At 33.4% G+C, this 13,947-nt stretch overlaps 1 protein-coding gene across 10 annotated transcripts in view; it reads left to right on the forward strand.

Moving 5' to 3' along the window:
- MYO6 (myosin VI) overlaps positions 1-13,947 on the forward strand; it is a 140,580-nt gene that overhangs the window by 74,971 nt on the left and 51,662 nt on the right. For 6 of the 10 annotated variants that reach the window (XM_014535798.1, XM_014535800.1, XM_014535799.1 and 3 more), the window contains exons 7-12: positions 82-137; positions 2,385-2,482; positions 2,815-2,979; positions 7,149-7,229; positions 8,546-8,554; positions 9,812-9,992. In XM_014535798.1, the coding sequence (XP_014391284.1) occupies positions 82-137; positions 2,385-2,482; positions 2,815-2,979; positions 7,149-7,229; positions 8,546-8,554; positions 9,812-9,992 (590 nt within the window). The remainder of the gene's footprint in view (positions 1-81; positions 138-2,384; positions 2,483-2,814; positions 2,980-7,148; positions 7,230-8,545; positions 8,555-9,811; positions 9,993-13,947) is intronic. The other 4 variants (XM_005861445.2, XM_005861448.2, XM_005861453.2 and 1 more) reach the window with 1 other exon arrangement.

A 13,947-nucleotide genomic window follows, 5' to 3' on the forward strand; every position in this document is an offset into this window, starting at 1 on the left:
CATGTATTAAACAATATTGTAATTGTAATGTTAAAATTATAATTTATTGTCATCTAAATTTTTATATCATATTTTAAACAGATATCTGACTGAGTCCTATGGAACAGGTCAAGATATTGATGAAAGAATTGTCGAAGGTATTGTTAAATTTTAAAATTATTATTTTATGTTGTTAGATATGTACAAGAGAATCCTCTGTAACTTGTCTGGCATGTTCTCCCAGAGACCCAAGATTCTTCCTTCAACAAATCTTTGCTCAGATACCATGTTTTCATTTACTTAATAGCTGTTGTCACTCCTTCCCCTCCACCAATGTAAATGCTAAGATGGTGGGAATTTTTATATATTCCAAACCTCTGGTGTAGTGCCTGATACATAGCATATCAGTGATCCATAAACAGCAGTGTATGGATGAAAGAAATGCAGGAAACATCTTTTGGGTGAATGAAGGAAATACAGGAAGCTCTGTAGCCTCCTGTTTTTACTTTGTTTTTTTTTTTTTTTTTTTAAAATAGGAGAGAGCAAGAAGAGCAAGAAGGTTATTTAGAATTGAAGTGCTTTGGGGGAAAATCATTTTAACAGAAGAGTACAATTAGAAGGCAAGGCTCTGTAAATTGATTCATGTTTCTTGATCTAAATGATTTTTTTACTTTTACTTACAATTCTCACTGTGGTATTGTGACACAACAAGTATGAGGATCTCATAAGTAATGCTATATTCACTGTAACGTACCTACTTTAGTGAGGGAATTACCCTTTAAAATTAAATAAATAAATAAAAACAAATTATGGGTTAATTCAATAAACTACTAATTAGTATTCTGATTTGTTTACTCGAGGTGCACACTTGCTTGAGAATTGAATACAAGGCTGTGCTGTATTGTACAACATGCAATGTTCTCGAGTTGAGAAAAGTTGGAAAGTATTATCCCAAATATTTCTACAACCCTTTACTAGAGGATAGTGCATATTAACTGGCAGGACAGGGAAATCTTTTGATGCCATTTTAATTGAAGTTTGGAATAAGTATATCATTAATAGCATTAATACAATTTTCTGATGGAGAGGCCCTTATCCTATTTTTGGATATTTTATTAATATATTAAATCTTTCAGTAAAAACTGGTGATGGAGTCCATAAAGGAGTTGGGGAGACCTGTAATTAAGTCCCTTTTTTTTGCCAGTAGCCAGTCATGTGGCCTTCCACAAGTCAGTTGACTGTGTTGTACAATAGTTTTTTGCCCACCTGAAAGGTGAGGTATATATGCTAACATTGCCTTTAGTTTTACATGCTTTCTTACTTATTTTTCCAAGTGAAAAAACTGGGGAGTGATCTTTAAAAGGGTTTAGAGACTAGTTAAGCTTTCTACTGTGGCTAGAATAAGAGAAATGGACTTTAAAGTTTCATAAAAAATACTCTAGTGATAGACATTGTGAAGCAATTTATGAGGTGGTTGAGGGAGAATATGTGACTAAGATTGACACTAGTCTGGTATGTTTACAGTTGAGACTCTTGTGAGTACAAGAATAGATTCTGGTAACCTTATAGATGTGATATGTCTATAAAATAAAAACAAATCTTATCTTTGTTTATTGAGATTTACAAACTATTGTTCTGAGAACCTTGTGTAGGTAATTCTATAAACTAGTTCATTAGTTTTGTTGGATATGCATGTAAAAATGTTAAATCTGGAGGTTTTATTAATATACTAGAGGCCTGATGAATGAAAATTCGTGCAAGAGTAGGCCTTCCTTCCACTGGCTGCCGGCACCGGCTTCCCTCCAGCATCCGGGACCAGGCTGCTGGCACCAGCTTCCCTCCTGCACCCGGGAACTGGGCTGCTTCCATCTTCTGGCCTCTGGCAGGTTCCCGAGACCCGGGCTGGTTTCCCTCCAGCCCCAGCTTCGTCAGGAAGGACGTTTGGAAGACGTCTGGTCTTATTAGCATATTATCCTTTTATTATTATAGATAAAATATTTTAGACAAGTAAGTCAACTAATAATTTGTTGCCTGTATTTTGTCACAAGAGGTTTGCTATTTTCGATATTATTACCACTACTCTAGTAGGACTGATGTACTTGTGAAAATCTTAACATTTTTAGGGAACAATTTAAAAACTTGAGTTACAAGTTTTGTAACTTAGTGAATTTTAAAAAATTCAGTCTTTCCCATAACATATTTATTTTTAAATATATTTTGAGTAATTTTCCCATCTCTTACACGTTAATAAGGCCTGAACAGAGAATAGTCAGTAAATATTTGTGGGAATTGGCATTACATGTGAATTTTCATGTAATGTTTTTGAGAACATTTTTAGCTATATCATTTTATAAATTTCCTTTATGCTAATTTTTTATGGAATATTTTTATTTCTATTTTAATAGCTAACCCACTCTTGGAAGCCTTTGGAAATGCAAAGACTGTTCGCAATAATAATAGCAGTCGATTTGGAAAATTTGTAGAAATACATTTCAATGAAAAGGTGAGAGTGAGTTTGGGGATGATATGTTTGGGGAGTGTTTTTGAAAAATACAAGGGTCTTAATAGAATTGGTACTGTACTTGAACTTGTGGTAAATTTGTTTTAGTGTCTCTCTGTTACTTTAAATAGATGGGATAATACATATGTTCACACTATGACCTCTATTAAACACTTGAAGCTTACATTTAGTTATCTGCTTTTCCCCCTTTATTTGATAAACATTACAACCTTTTTGATAGACAAATGTTTATTAGAAAAAATAAATACTTTAACATTTATCGGTTATACTTTAAGACTTGACATGCAAAAATGTGTTTCCTCTTTGTTTTTTAGAGTTCAGTTGTTGGAGGATTTGTTTCCCATTATCTTCTAGAGAAATCTCGGATCTGTGTTCAAGGCAAAGAGGAGAGGAATTATCATATCTTTTATAGGTTGTGTGCGGGTGCTTCTGAAGATATTAGGGAAAAACTTCATTTGAGCTCCCCAGATAATTTTCGGGTAAGTTGGATGAAAAAATTTCATGCAAGACTTGCAAATTTAATTGTCTTTGACTATAAAACTTATTTTAGTGGATTTTGATAGTTTTGTATAACTTACATTAAATTTTGATAGCTTTATGTAACATGACATAATTTCTGTACTAAGTAGATTTCTATTTAGACTTCCTGCTGCCTTTATAATGTAACACCATATGAGGAATTATATAATGATTAGGTAAAAGGGTAGATGTTAATAACCTTATCAGTGTAAGCTCAATAAGAAATTTGTACTAGTTCTATAATGTTGGCTTTAAAGTTACCTTTTACTTTTTGTAAAAAAAAAAAGGTAAGCTTGACCACTGAATTAATATTAATAAGGGCCTATGATTTTATCTTCCTTAATTCAGTTCTACAACAAATATTTTTGTTTGCCCAGTGGGTGCCAGACATTGTGCCAGGGTTATAAAGATAAAATGAAACAGTTCCTGCTTCTGAGCAACCTAGGGTCTGGACACATACACACACACACACACACACACACACACACACACACACACTGATGTGTTGAAATGATAAATAGATATGCATAGGATGCTGGGGATTTTGGAAAAGCTTAATGGAACAACTTTATCCTGCAGGATTTTCAAGTGTTGACTAGAGAAGGAAAGATGCAAAGGTTATTCCTGGTAGATGCAAAAAGATGAACAGAGAAAGGCAAGAAACAGTAAAGCAGGAAATGGTAGGAGGTGATGCTTGAGAGTTTGAACTTCTATAGTTAATAAGGAGCTATTTAAGGCTTTAAGTAGAAAATTGTGTGTCAGATCTATACTTTCCTCTGGCTTTAATATGGAGATGGCTTTAAGGGAGTAGAGGATGAGATGGATTGAAATAACAGCCAACGATAAATTGTTTGGTAATCTATGGCTACAGGTTGAAGTAAGAATTGCTCGGTGTCTGAATTTGTTTTATGGATGGCAGGGTTACAGAGTGGTGGTTGTACAAAATATTAAGAGGTAATATTGATAGGACTTGGAGACTGATTATGGTAGGGAGTAGAAAGAGTTTGGCATAATTTCCCAAAAATTGATTAGGAAAACTGAGTGGATATAAATACCATATTGGGGCCAGATGAAAGATTTAGCATATAGGATGAGTTCAATTTGGAACCTATGGATCATCTGAGCAGAGATGTTCAGAAGATCAGTGTCAGTGCTGGAGTGACAGGTTTGGGAGATGGTACTCTGGTGGAAGTTAGAACCATGATAGTGAATAGATGAGATTGTCCAGAGAGATTGTATAATGTAGAAAATGCGGAGGATGAGCAGATAAAGAGTTGCCCAAGAAAGGAAGCTCAAGTGGAGTTGTGAGGGAAGTACAGGAAAAATCACGAGTGCCAGGAATCGCAAGCCAATTGAGTTTCAAGAAGTGGTGACTAGGGATGGCTAGCATAATTTACAAATTCTCAGCTAGGAAATAGTGTCCCTATACCTAGAGAGTATCATGCTAAGTGAAATAAGTCAGTCAGAAAAATATAAATATCACATGATCTCACTCATATGTGGGATCTAAGTAACAAAATAAACTGTTGTACAGAGTGGATCCAGAGACATGGAAGCATGGAACAGAGTGCGGAATCTCAGAGGAAAGGTGGGGGAGGGTGGGTGGATGGGAGGTAACCAATCAAAGACCTTGTATGCATATATGCATAACCCATGGACACAGATAATAGGGTGGTGAAGGCCTGGGGTAGGGGTCAGGGGTGGGCTGGAGGGGGTCAAAGGGGGAAAGAGGGGGGCATGTGTAATACTTTCTACAATAAAGAGTTCTCTAAAAAAACACACAAGAAGAAAATAGTGTCCTTGTGAGAGAGATATGGGATCTTGGTATGGGGGTTAGAAATGTAGTGTGTATAAAATTTTCCAGGTAGTTTTGATAGTCCTCTTTGGACAGGAATCCTCCATTTGAAAATCATATATATATTTATTTTCTCTGTGTGTACCTGTGTGTGCATGTGTATTTATCATAGCTTCTCTTTATTTAATTAGTTTCTTTTAATGTGTACTTGGAAATTTTAAAACTTCATTGTTTCAAAGTGCTTTATAACCGCATCTATTAAAATGTTCAGCCTTCTCTAGAACTCACCAAATTAATTGGAATTTGCAATTAGTTGACCACATTATCTTCATGAAAGTAGAAGAGGCATATCTAGACAGTGATTTTTAGAAAAGTAATATAAATTACTGTGAATCATATGAAATGTAATAATCATGATGTGGCTCTGTCCTCAATGAGTTAATGATAAAGTGATGTGACTACTCTTGTCTTAATCTAGCGTTTCTGCTTGGAGGCTTAGAGCATAGTTTTTGCATGTCTCAGAATGTACCGATTTTCCTGGCACAATCGTAGGCATCCTAAAAGGGCAGCTACTGAAATCCTTTACCAGGTCAGAGAGTTTCCTGCCTCCGTAGTGTGACTTGGGAGTCATGATTTCCTCTTTTATAAGCGAGTCCTTTGGTGTTAGGAGACTAGAGGAACAGCATTGCCTTTCACCTAAATACATCTACTGTCGTGATATTCCTCTCATACATAAATACACACACCTCTCTATTCCTCCCCCCAAATAATTATACTTTACAGTGGTTTGGAAGTGTGTTGATAATTTCATCAGGTTTTTCTGTAGTTTACAGCAATTATAGATAAGGTGGTAAAGATAAAAAAGAACCCTTTCATAAAATAGACACGTATTTTGTAAAATAAAAGTTTAAATTCTTACATTATTCAAAATTTGCAAATATTTTTGTATATATTTTTTGTATATATTTTTTGTATATATTTTTTGTATATATTTTATAGTCATGCAAAGATCCTTAAGCATAAATAAAGCTTTGATAGAATGAGGATAGATTGCAAGAATAGTTACAACTTTCTATTTACAGAAAAGTTGGAAGACACAAGTGTATTTCCTAGGTTGTAATATTAATTAAGTTCATCTGTCCAATAGCCAAGTAATTGATAAAAACAATTAGGGTGGGGGGATAAACTCTTGCTACCAAAGAAAACATTTGTTTGGGCTCTGTATGTTTAAGCTACTGTTATCTTACTAAATATTAGAGCTCTTTTTTGAAATAGTTCATTGAAAATACTTACCAGTATTATTCCCCCTCCCTTCTCTTTTATTTTCCCCCCAAACTTTCTACAGTAGAAAGAAAAACTTATTACCAACATTTTCTGGTTTTTACCAATTTTAATATTTCATTATAATGGAGGAGGGAAGATAGATGGATGCATTGATCGTCTAAAATATTAATTTATTTCAAAATTATTCAAAATTTACTATAATTTTTCCCCTTGGTATCTGTATAATGTGGTATCTTAAATCTTGGAATACATGCTATGATGCATGGAATCATAGTGACCTGATTTAAGAGGCGCTGAGATGTTTTTTTAAAAATTTGCCATCTTGTTCCTTGTGCACTTCCTTCCTGCCTCCTCCCCCCACTCCCTTAAAGGTGGGTAAGAGATTCTCTTTGAGACCAATATAGTATTATATTCTTCCAACTACTTCCCTTGTTCTATGTTTTGAAAGCCTTTAAAAGGCTTCTGGTCAACAAAGAAAATCCTTGAGATAAAAGCTGAAACTGTTATTTGAATATGAAGGTTCCTATGGCAAGTATTGTAATTTATGTGTAGTCAGTGTTAACTGTCAGTAAATATGAAAGGCATGTTTTAAAGAACTGGTTCTAGAAATAAAAAATTAAGAAATTCAAAGATAATATTTGTTAATTATTTAGGAATTGAAATATTACTTGAAATATTCAACCACACTGTGTGGGTCTTTGAGACTCACACATTTAGTAAGAAGGTGATTTTCATTACTATCTGTAGTAGGTATGAAGATATTTGACACTGTGAGTATTTTAAATTGCTGCCCTTTAAATATAGAAAAGCTTTATGGTATTGATTTTAATGTTAACCATAAAATGTAATGTACTGTGAGGAATTGGGATTTTCAACATCCCTGGTTTGATTAGTAGGAGTAAAATGCTTATATAGAAGTACTGATTTTCCTTGACAGGTTATGTTTAGAAGTTCTTTATGGTTAGCACTACTTGATAAGTTGTGTTGTCTCCTGAACTGTTTTCCTGAGGGTCATATTTGTTAATTACATTTTACATTTCTTTGTTCTAGTACTTAAACCGAGGCTGCACTAGATACTTTGCTAACAAGGAAACTGACAAACAAATTTTGCAGAACCGAAAAAGTCCTGAGGTATAGTAGACTATTTTTTTAAATTAAAATCTTTAATACCCAAAAAATTGTGCTAAAAGATACATTTTTTATTTTGGAGCCCAAATAAGTTTTCTTACTTTTAGGCTGGTACTTTTGAAAACTAAATACTCATCCAAGCCTCTCTAGAGTGTATGTAGTACTTGATGCCTATGCTGGTATCTACAGAGCGTTAGGTTCTGGCTCCTACACTGCTCTCCTCTTGTTCTTTTTTGCGGCAAGAGGGTGTTGAATTGCCTAAGAATTATCCTTTGCTAATATTTTTGAAACTTGCTGTCATATTACCCACTTGAGATTAAGTATAAAATATGTCTTTTATAATTGCCTACTTCAAGGCAGAAATAAGCTTTGTGGTAGACATTATTGTGAATTAATGCTTATATATTATTGTATTTCTCTTTAATACATATTTCTGTAATATATTATAAAAAATTTTGCATGTAGGCCTTACTTAATTATTACATTTCTAAAAGTAATTATTTATAATTATACCATTAACTATTATTTAAAGAACATTAAATTCTTAATCTAAAAATTTACTATAACACATAAATTTTAATATGCATTGTGTAAGTAATAAGTGGTATTAAACTGTATCTACTCAAGGAGTTTAAATTGTAAAATACAAAGTCAGGATTAATTATAGGGACTAGTCATATTGTCTTTATTAATTTTATTAAAATATTTATATTGAGTACTTAATTGAACACATTTTTATTGTACTCAGTTTTTAATGCTTCTGCATTTGAGAGTCAGATGCTTTTGACTCCTTTAAAAATGAGTGAGATGAATTATGTCTTTATTATATTCATGGAAAAGAACAGAAAGCAATGAAAATCCCCATTATTTTGAATTCTTACAGTTAATTTTTAAGTTGACATTTTAGCTATTATTTTAGACCCAGATGTCTGAACTATAAATTATTAACTTTAGTTTGTTACATCCATGGTTGGAACTTTAAGAAGTAACATTAATGTTTATTATGATATCTTATTTTGTCATGATAACCTATATTTTCATAAGACATCATCAAAATATAGAAATTATATTCTTTCTACTAAGATAATGGAGACATTTCCTTTGGCATGGAATAATATGAGTAGAGAGGAAAGAAAATTGGATTTTACTCTTTAAAGAGTAACATGGTACTCTCCTATGAAGAAAATATACTCTTTCTGATTCTAGTGTCAGCAGACTTTGTTAGGAATCTTATTTATATTATTAAGTTTATATATAGAGATATATAAGTGAACAATGAATTAATATGTTTAAATTACTTTTCATGTCTTCTTTATCAGGAGGATGAGGTGATCATTTTGACTAATTAGAATCCTTTGCCTAGTTCCATTTGAGTGCCTTTAAGCTGTGTGTAATTTTTAGGAGAATGCAATATTTTTAGTCTTCCATAATTGCAATGTATTCATTAACATTAGATTAAAAACAGTTTTTAAATGATGTAACCATTCAATTGCAAGACTAAAAATTCTGCGTGATGTGTGTTTTCTGTTAACTTTGGCTGCACGCAATTGTTTCCTTTACTGCTTTTAAAAATAAGATAAAATTTCTTTATCTAGACATTTTCCAGAAATTTCACACAAATATAATTAAACATTTTAGAGAATTTTGTGGAAGGCAATCAACTTTAGCTGAGAAGCAGTGGGCAACCGGAGGAGAAGAAACATCTCCAAGAGGTGTCTTTAATGGCCAATTAAATCTCATGCTGTTACCTAATGTTTAATTTTACTTATTCATTCTCAAGTTCTGGAAAATTTCTAGACCAACCTTTCTATGTCCAGTAACTTTTATTTTTCTCCTTTTAGTTTTTGCAGGCCTGATTTTTCCTTCCTTTTTCTGAGTTTGTTATAAGTTCTAACAATGAATACTTTAGATGCATGTTTTTATTTTAAGAGAGAAATAAAATTCTCTTCATTTTTTTCTGATATGTTTTCAGTTATTGCATAAATTTTTAGAGTAAGCATAATGCTTACTAATACATTTTACCTCATTTATATTTACATAGAAAGGTTTAAAAAGTAATTCTCAGGCCATGAAAACTTATTAGCCTGTTCACTATTTACTACTGTTGAATATTAGTGCAGTTGATGGCAGTTAACCTAAAGGGGTATAATGCTAAGTGTTAGATTAAAACTTTTTTTACAATTTTTTTTGCCTCAGTTCATTTTGACCTATGGTTCATGTTGATTCATTTCAACCACTAATATTCCATTCTTTTTTACTCAATTTTTATTTTTATCTAATACCCTAGCATTATATGCTTTAGAGTTAATATTGTAATTAAATTGGAAAACATCTTATTCCATTTTTGACTGAAATTTTTATTGAGATAATTATAGATTCTTATGCATTTGAAAGAATTATACAGAGAGATTCTGTGTACACTTTACCTAGCCATTCACTTTTTGAATGTTAGAATATTAAAGTTTTTCTATCAGCACATTTTATTTTTGCATGTTATATAGTGCAGCAGTAGACTTCATGTAGTGTTTTTTTAGTATACTTAAATAATGTAAGATGCAGCTAATTGATGTCTTCTTATTTTATAGTATCTTAAGGCAGGTTCCTTGAAAGATCCTTTGTTAGATGACCACGGAGATTTTATTAGAATGTGCACAGCCATGAAAAAGATTGGTTTGGATGATGAAGAAAAGCTTGATCTGTTCCGGGTAGTAGCTGGTGTCCTGCACCTTGGAAATATTGATTTTGAGGAAGCTGGAAGCACTTCAGGTATCTTTGTGGTTTTTTGTTTCCTTTTGTTTTTAAGGAGTAAAACTAAAGGTTCTGTCATTTCTTTGTCATATGTAAGTTGAACCCGTGTGCAGGTTTGTTAATACCCTGAAATTTCTAGAATTTACTGTTGTATGGTGAGTCATGTAAATGAAGGATGCTGCATTGTCAGTCACTATTAGTTCTGATGAGGAATACACTTACTTATGAAGGACAAGTAACTGCCAGGGTCATATTTAGTGACATTTTTCAACTGATATTATACTTTCCCAATAAATGAACAGAATAATTCTCTACCATCTGTTAAGGTATTTTGACATTTTTTAAGGCTCATTGATTTAAATTTGGATCAGTTAATTAGGGCAATTGAATATATAAAAGCCCAATTACTTTATTACTGGAAAATTAAAATAGGTTGAATTTTGTGCAAATTGAAAAGAGCATTTAATTGCATGCATGATAGTAACTTTTCAACTCTCTTGGTATATAGCCTTACATAAAGAGTAAGAATTTCTATACACTCTTAAATTTGTTCTGTGAATACTGGGGTTGGGAAACTATGGCCCATGGTTGAATCTGACCAGTGGCTTGTTTTAGTAAATACAATGTTGTTAGAACACAGCCACCCATTTCACTGACGCCTCTTTTGTTCCAGCTTTTGTGCTACAGTGGCAGAGTTGAGTAGTTGTGACAGAGAGACTGTTGACAGCAAAGCCTAAAATCTGACATTAGGAAAAAAAAGGCAGTTGACTCCTACATAAACACATTATTTAAAAATCTTATACTGAGTTAAAAATATTGAAAGCACCATTTCATAGAGGAGTCAATACCATGGGCTTTGGTGTCAGATCCCAGAAGCTCTCTGAACCTTGGTTTTTTTCATTTGTAAAATCATGAAGTAACTCATGAGAAGTGCTCTTAAAGTATCTAGCAATAGTGTACATATAGGGAAGGGGCACAAGAGTGAGGAAAAAGAACATTTAAAAATGTGCCTTATGTGTGCAAGACTCTATATAGACAGTATTTCATCATAATCATAACCAAAACTTGATAAAGATAATGAGGTAGGAGATATTATCTCCATTTTACACACATGCAACCTGTGTAAAATGGTTGTTAATGAAATTGTTGATATGAGAGCCAAGTTCTACCCATGTTTAAATAACTCAGTTAATTTTCCCTCTATGCCCCTAGTCACTGACCTTCCCTAATGTGGTGATCTGTGAATGAGCAGATTCAAATAGACATTCTTAATGACTTACAGATTTAATGTCCTGTGATGCTGTGAAGTCAGTAATATCAGGCGTAGCATAGTGTTTAATAGCATGTGCTCTTGAAGCAGACTGCTCACCCTGTGTTAGCTACCTGTGTGACCTTGGGCCAGGAACTTCTCCATGTCTCAGTTCCTTACCTGTATACTGGACAACAACAGTCCCTACCTCATGTTAAAGAGAGGAATAAATGAGTTAAATATTTGTAAAATGATGTGAATACTTCTGTCTGGCACATAGTAATTACAGTATAAATATTTTTAATGAGAAAGGAAAATAAAAATACAGATGCCTTCCAGTTTAAAATGAGAAGAAAAAAAAGCAAAACCAGGTATGTTCTTAGTGTGCATTAAATTTTTTTATTAGTTTTTTTGAGGGATTTTTAACATTTATTTTGAAAATGTAATTAACGTTAAAACACATTTCATTTCCTCTATGTCATTGTTATACCAAGGGAGCGTGTGGGAGCTCTAAGTAACACAAAAACTGTTTAGAATATTTAATGCACACTTTGGAATTGTTTTAGGAGTGATAAGTAGCATTTTCTTACCTCATGTTATAATCCTGAGGTAGAACATGCAAATGTACCTAGAGGATCATAAATGGGGCATGGTCTAGTATCAGGGGTCCTCAAACTTTTTAAACAGGGGGCCAGTTCACTGTCCCTCAGACCGTTGGAGGGCCGGACTATAGTTTAAAAAAAAACTATGAACAAATTCCTATGCATACTGCACATATCTTATTTTGAAGTAAAAAAACAAAACGGGAACAAATACAATATTTGTATTTGCATGTGGCCCGCGGGCCGCAGTTTGAGGACCCCTGATAGTTGAAAAACACTTAAATGATCAAAAGGCACATAGCACATATTTACATTATCTTTAATTTTTCTTCTCAAACTTGTTTCAGTTGAAGGGAAAATGAGCAGAAAGCCAAGAAGATTGGAATGAGGCAATAAATTAATAGGATTAATAAAAGGGGTTATTTTTATTTTAATAGTTAAGATTTGATTATATTACTCTTCAACCTTCCTATGAACCTTCCTATAGACCTAAATGGTTTCTGTCTAATTAGAATTGATTTTTTTCCACTAGAGAGCTCAATTTTGGCATTTTCACAATCTGAGAAAGCTGTGAATATTTTTGCAATTATTTTATTAGAAAATTTATTCTCTAGTAGATTTTTAGAAGACACTGTTAGTGAAAAGTTTTTCATTATGGAAATGCAAAAAAAAAATACCTATTGGGACTTTCTATGCTTTTTAAATTCCACATAGCAAAATTATATGTTATTATAACAATTTTTTTAAATGTTCAAAGAAGTTCTTCTTTGCAAGGGGAGTAACATGAAAACCTTACATTATTTTACAGTATTTTACCTTTTGAAAACTGTTAAACTAAATATTTTCTTACATTAGCTTTACATAATTCCTGGAAATATGTGAGAATCTTTGCAAAATAGTAAATTAATGAATTATCGATAGTCACTTTTTTTCACTTACATAATTTTAGATAATGCATATGTATGTAGAAACAAAATGAGTAGTAAGGTTATTTTAATAGAGTTAGAGGTTTAATACATTTAAGTATTCTCTCCCCTCTTTTTTTTAACAGCTTTATTGAAATATAATTCATACCATACAATTCACCCATGCAAAGTGAACAATTCAGTGGTTTTTAGTATACTCAGTGTTGTGCAATCATAACCACAATCAGTTTTAGAGCATTGAAAGCACAAAAAAGAAACTCCATACCCTTTAGCAGTGGCCCCCCACCACCACATTCCCTCACAAATCCCTCAGCCTTAGGCAACCATTATTCTAATTTCTGTCACACTCAGGGCAGGGCCGATGGGGAGGTTATGGCTCTACCCCGCCACATTTCATATTTATTTACTGTGGTCTTTTGTGACTTTATTTTTGTGCCTGTATTTCTTTTTACTGCTGAGTAATATTTCATTGTATGGATATGCCACATTTTGTTTATCCATTCATCATTTGATGAACATTTGGGTTTCCAACTTTGGCTATTATGAATAATGCTGCTGTAAGCATCCATGTATAAATTTTTGCATGGGCGTGTTTTTATTTCTCTTGAGTATATGCTTAAGAATGGAATTGTTGAGTCATAGGGTAACTCTATGATTAACTTTTTGAGGAACTGTCAGACTGTCTTTCAAAGTAGTGTACCATTTTACATTCTCATCAACAGTGTATGGAAGGTTCCTGTTTCTTCACATCCTCACCAACACCGTCTTTGTCAGAGTGTAGCCTTCATAGTGAGTGTGAAGTGTTTATCTCATTGTGGCTTTTGTTTGCATTTTCCTGATGGCTCAAGATGTTGAGCAGCTTTTCATGTCTTTATTGGCCATTTTTATACCTTTTTTGGAGAAATGTCTATTCATGTATTTTGTCCATTTATTAATTGGGTTGTCCTTTTATTATCAAGTTGTACCTGTTTTATTAAATACTAGAGGCCCGGTGCACAAAAATTTCTGCACTTGGGGAGGGGGGGGCCCTCAGCCCGGCCTGTGCCCTCTCCCAGTCTGGGACCCCTCGGGAGATAACGACCTGCTGGCTTAGGCCCGCTCCCGGGTGGCAGAGGGCACGCCCAATCCCTAGGTGCAGCCCCTGGTCGGGCTCAGAGCAGGGCCGATTGGGGAGTTGGGGCACCGCCCCCTGTCAT

Source organism: Myotis brandtii, unplaced genomic scaffold, assembly GCF_000412655.1.
Source record: "Myotis brandtii unplaced genomic scaffold, ASM41265v1 scaffold151, whole genome shotgun sequence".
In the NCBI taxonomy this organism is placed as follows: Eukaryota; Metazoa; Chordata; class Mammalia; order Chiroptera; family Vespertilionidae; genus Myotis; species Myotis brandtii.